Source organism: Cyprinodon variegatus, unplaced genomic scaffold (assembly GCF_000732505.1).
Source record: "Cyprinodon variegatus isolate N-32 unplaced genomic scaffold, C_variegatus-1.0 Scaffold725, whole genome shotgun sequence".
Taxonomy (NCBI): domain Eukaryota; kingdom Metazoa; phylum Chordata; class Actinopteri; order Cyprinodontiformes; family Cyprinodontidae; genus Cyprinodon; species Cyprinodon variegatus.
Window position 1 is genome coordinate 413,790 of NW_015151178.1, and position 4,684 is coordinate 418,473.

At 37.9% G+C, this 4,684-nt stretch overlaps 1 protein-coding gene and 1 long non-coding RNA gene across 2 annotated transcripts in view; one reads left to right on the forward strand and one right to left on the reverse strand.

The window, feature by feature from the left end:
• LOC107097804 (gamma-glutamyltransferase 5-like) overlaps positions 1-1,089 on the forward strand; it is a 14,155-nt gene extending 13,066 nt beyond the window's left edge. Inside the window, exons 7-8 of the mRNA XM_015395100.1 lie at positions 752-843; positions 1,067-1,089. Of these exons, the coding sequence (XP_015250586.1) occupies positions 752-843; positions 1,067-1,089 (115 nt within the window). The remainder of the gene's footprint in view (positions 1-751; positions 844-1,066) is intronic.
• A 1,509-nt stretch (positions 1,090-2,598) lies between these two features.
• LOC107097810 lies at positions 2,599-3,165 on the reverse strand. Its single transcript, XR_001481860.1, has 3 exons — positions 3,110-3,165; positions 2,786-3,026; positions 2,599-2,717 (listed from the first exon to the last, which is right to left on the reverse strand). It is a non-coding gene; the product is annotated as an uncharacterized LOC107097810 (long non-coding RNA).
• Positions 3,166-4,684: the final 1,519 nt, after the last annotated feature.

Genomic DNA, 4,684 nt, shown 5'->3' on the forward strand with positions numbered 1-4,684 from the left:
GTGGGGGGCTCACTTTAACAAGCATTCTCATGGCATTTTAGAGAAAGGATTTGTATCAAACACATAATTGTGCACAAATGAGTAATACCTGTATTAACCATACATTTGAAAGGAGGTTTATGGGGCCCCCACGAACTTGAGGCCCTAGGCAGCTGCCCAATTTTGCCTAATGGTAAATCCGCCCCTATATTTAGACTCAAACTGTGAAATAATCAAATGGAAAATGTTCATATTAGTGGGATACAGCACTATTTTAGATGATAAGTCTACAGTTTTATATCAGCCTTTTACATCTGACATTTTTTGCCAGTCATTCCTATGAAGAGTGAGATTGGTTGAGTCTGTTTACTGAATAAATCAGTCAGATGTACTTCAACTCTTCCTGGTGAAACTTCTATTAACATGGATCTTTTGTCAATTTAGGGGAGCAAAGATGTCAGTATGATCCTGTACTTTCAAGAACTTCTATCTAGTTATAAATATATTTGGAAGGAACCATGATCATCAGATCAATCCAATGAGAGGAGGCAAACTAATAGTGTATCTCTAACTGGCTTCTTGCCCACTTACTTTTTCGACAAGCTGATGCTGAAATAACATCCTTCTTATAACTCTACAGAACCTACATTCAAAAATCCAAAACTAATCTTTAAGCTAATAATTTACTTTCTTGGTGATGGCTCTTTTATTTATACACCAACTCTAATTAGAAATATATCATGCTGAAAAGAGCTCCCTGCTGTTTTAACAGTTTTGGCTCCAGGGTCTACTCTCAAAATACTGGGATCATCCTCAACAACCAGCTGAAGGACTTTTGTAACATCACTCAGAAAATCTCCCCAGGTAATCAGATCATTTTATTTTTGCTATAAATAAGTCAAGTTTTTGCAGCAAAACTTTTCTCTGAAATGAAAAGACTTTAACAACTTAGGATTCTTGTCCCTTATTACCATTTTTTCTTTACTATAAGGTTCTTATTACACCCACTAAATCTGAGACAAAGAGTCAAATTTTTTATATGGTTATTATGCTATGACTTCAGTCTAATCCATTCCCTGTGTTTTAGGGGTGCTTTCTACCCATCTTTAAGCTGCATAGTTTACTCATGTCTAATGGTTTGTTTCACACACGTGATTCAACAAACCACTGGTATTTGTTTTTTATTTATTTGAAAGCTTTTAGTTCTATCACAATACAGACTCAAAGAGCTGCTAGCTCAGTTTTCTCTTCTATTTGTTACTAGTTAAACATTAAAGAATATACAATCAAACCAAAGAACCAAAATAGTTTTGTTCTCTTAGAAAACATTCTCTATTTTATTTTAATTTAATTTACCTGGCGAATGAATTTATACAAGATTTTTCCATAGCATGAAAATTCAAAATGCTCAGTTCAATTCATAACATATCATTATCATAAGATATTTATNTTTTAACATGTTTTGATTTGTATGAGAAAACCAACCACTTTTTTCTTTTTCGGCCTCGGCAGATGGCCGCTCACACTGAGCGTTTCTTCCTGTTAAAAGGGAGTTTTTCCTCTCCACTGTCGCTACAAGCATGCTTAGTGTGAGGGATTGTATTTGAGTCAATGAGTCAATGCAATCAACTGGTTTTGCTTAGATAGTAAACTTTGTATCAATTTGATTGTATGATCTGGTAGAACTGTAAAGTGCCTTGAGATGACATGTATTTCGAATTTGGCGCTATATAAATAAACTGAATTGAATTGAAAATTAAACTGGAGAAGCTCCATGATAATTTAGTGGGGGGAGCTGTGCAGATGCCTCCATTAACACCAGCCAAATAAATCAAACAAATGCAAAGCTGTGAGATATACTGCCCTGAATTTGAAAACAAGATATAAATATTGTATATAATCCCGATTATGCATTTAATCCACACATCGTTTATACAACTTTCTTTTTTAAAACATGTCCCTTGTGCGAATTAGCACAGATAATTGATGATGTGATGCTAGGTTATAGCCCTTTTCAGCTTCATTAATCACTATACACAGCAAACATTGTAAGTCTAAGCAGACATATAATAATATTCATCATGCACAGATAATCTTGGCAAAGAAAGAAAATGATAGAGATTAGTTAATTTGCATATTTGAATGCTTCATTTGATTCTGTATAGTCTTCTCCAATTTGTATAAATTCTGACTGAAATTCACTAATTGTTTTCCAGAGAAAGCCCAGCTCTCATCTCCATCAATTTCTTGCTCTCTTGCAGCTGCCACCAACAGGAAGGAACCTGGATCCAGAGACTCCGTCCTTCAGGTCTGCTTCCCCGCAGCTTTTACATTTCTGAATGATGCCAGAAGTTCTCATAGTTCAATTAATGATCAGATTATTTGATTCTGGTGTTGAAATAAAGACAAATATAATAGCTGCAGGAAACTGGACCTCATGGAAAGTCTGACAGCCCTGAATTACAAAACTGGAGATAAAAACTACAGTTTAAAAGATCAAGGCCTGTTAGTCAGAGTAAGTTTGATGTTAACTTCAGATCTAAAAACATTTTATAGCGTGTATATATATCATTTACACTTTTGCTCCCAATTTTCTGTCATGATGGGTTCTCAAATGGAGACCCAGTTATGCAGAACACCACAAGGCGGACACGAGGATAAAAGTTCAACAGTTTATTAAGCACAACACAATATGAACTGGGATCTGGTTCGGGCCTGGGTCCTGGTTTCACTGGAGTCTGCGTGAGAGACAGAGCTGTTATGAACTGCTGGCAGGGTTTGGTTTACAAGTGAGCTCAGATAGTACCTTGAGGGTTCTTGAGTAATTCTCCTTGGGGGAGTTTCTGTTGGTTCTGGAGAAGAGTTTATCAGCAGAGTCCGTAGCTGCTTCAGCGTCTCACGTCTAGCTTGGACAGACCTTAGTTTGGTTCTTCCAGCTCTAGTCCTGAGCTGCTTGGGATTTCTCAGAAAGTCTTCAGGGTTTGGCTCAGAGGGTCGGCTCGGCAGGTTAGCTCTCCAAGAGCTTTCACAGAAGAGACTCGGGTTTCCTGGGAACACAGAGAGAGAAGTTAGAATCCTATCTGGATTCAAGGTCATGGAGATTCACTAGGAGCAAGGCTTTAGCGCTGACCAACTGGAACAACACTGCGGCGTTGAGGTAAGGTCTGAAGACAGCTTATGTAGTGGATCCTCTGATGGTCTTGATGAGCTGCACCTGTGCAGGAGGCTCCCTCAGAGGATCCACGGCGGACTCTGCTGGAGAAAGATGGGATTTTCTCCAGCTCCCAACATTTTCAGTTTTATAGCTGTGTTGTTTGTTTTTTTGGGGGGACCCTTTGATATCACTGGAGAGCTGTATGTAATAATTATTCCAGCTATAATAAGATCATTTACAATAAGATAAATTGCTTCCACACCATGCCACAAAGCGCTTCACCAGCTCTCTGTGCTCAGCTTCTGCTCCATCTTTGATGCTCCCAATGACTGCAGAGTCATCTCAGGATTTCTGCAGAGGACAGGACTCTGTCTGGTCCTGGAAGTCAGAGGTGAACAGAGGAAAAAGGAATGGAGAGAGTAACGTCCCCTGTGGTGCTACTGTGCTGCTGGATCAGACAGCTGAGCCTTCAGTCTAACAAACTGTGGTCTGTTTGTCAGGTAGTGTTTGAATCCCAAGAGGAGGTCTTACTTCAGAGATGTAGAAGTCTGTGACATTTGCATAAAACAAGTCTAAAGTTCTGTTAACTCTGATGCAGCAGCTGACAAACTGTTGGAATGTTGGCAGTGTACCAAAGAGTGAGGTGTGATTAAAATCACATGTTATGAACTGGGTGGGTCCAATTGTGCCTATAAAAGTAAGGATGTTCAGCAAGCTTTAACAGAACTCATCGTTACTGACTGATGCACAGCATTCTGAATGGTAGGTATCTTCACTGCATTGAGCCTTTTATTTAAATTGTTTATTTTATTTGTTATTTAATTATGTCCATGTTGTTAATTTTTAGTGAATAAATGACAAAAAACAACTTGAGCAGAAAAATATTATATAAAAATATATATAACACTTCAATGAGATTTAAGATCTTACTTGTGTCCTATTTTCTTTAAACTTATTGCAAAATCCTTTAATAGCCTTGCTGAAATTAAACATTTATATCCTACCTCTATGTTCCCTTGTTTGAAGCAAATATGTGGTTATATATTGTTCTCATTGTTGTTAATACCTGGAATCAGTATTTACTGTATCACTGAAACATGTTGGAGAACAACAATGGTTAATATTCTGTAATATCACTTTGTAACAAAACTAAACCATCAGTCAGCCACAGAGGAGCCCTAACACTGAACCTGATTCAGTTTTTTTTTTTGGGGGGGGGGGGGATTAAAGTAAGTAGATCTGAGTAGATGATGGTGTGTGGAAATTTAAACGACTGGCTTAATCTGTAGTGTGAAAAAAGTTAGCAACATTGGCTATAAACTAGCATTATACTAAAATCAGTGAAGGGAAATATTCAGTAGGGAAAAGTAGGGGCAATATTTATTCTTGTATAAAATCCTGTCTCTGTCCCTTTCCTAGTTATCACAGAGGCGTCAGAGTAAGCAGCAGCTGTGACTCCCTGTACCAGCAGAACTCATCCTCCCTCTTCAAGTGCAGGTGAGCAAATATCCCGGGGGACTTTCCATATCTTTCAAAATTACTTATATTTTC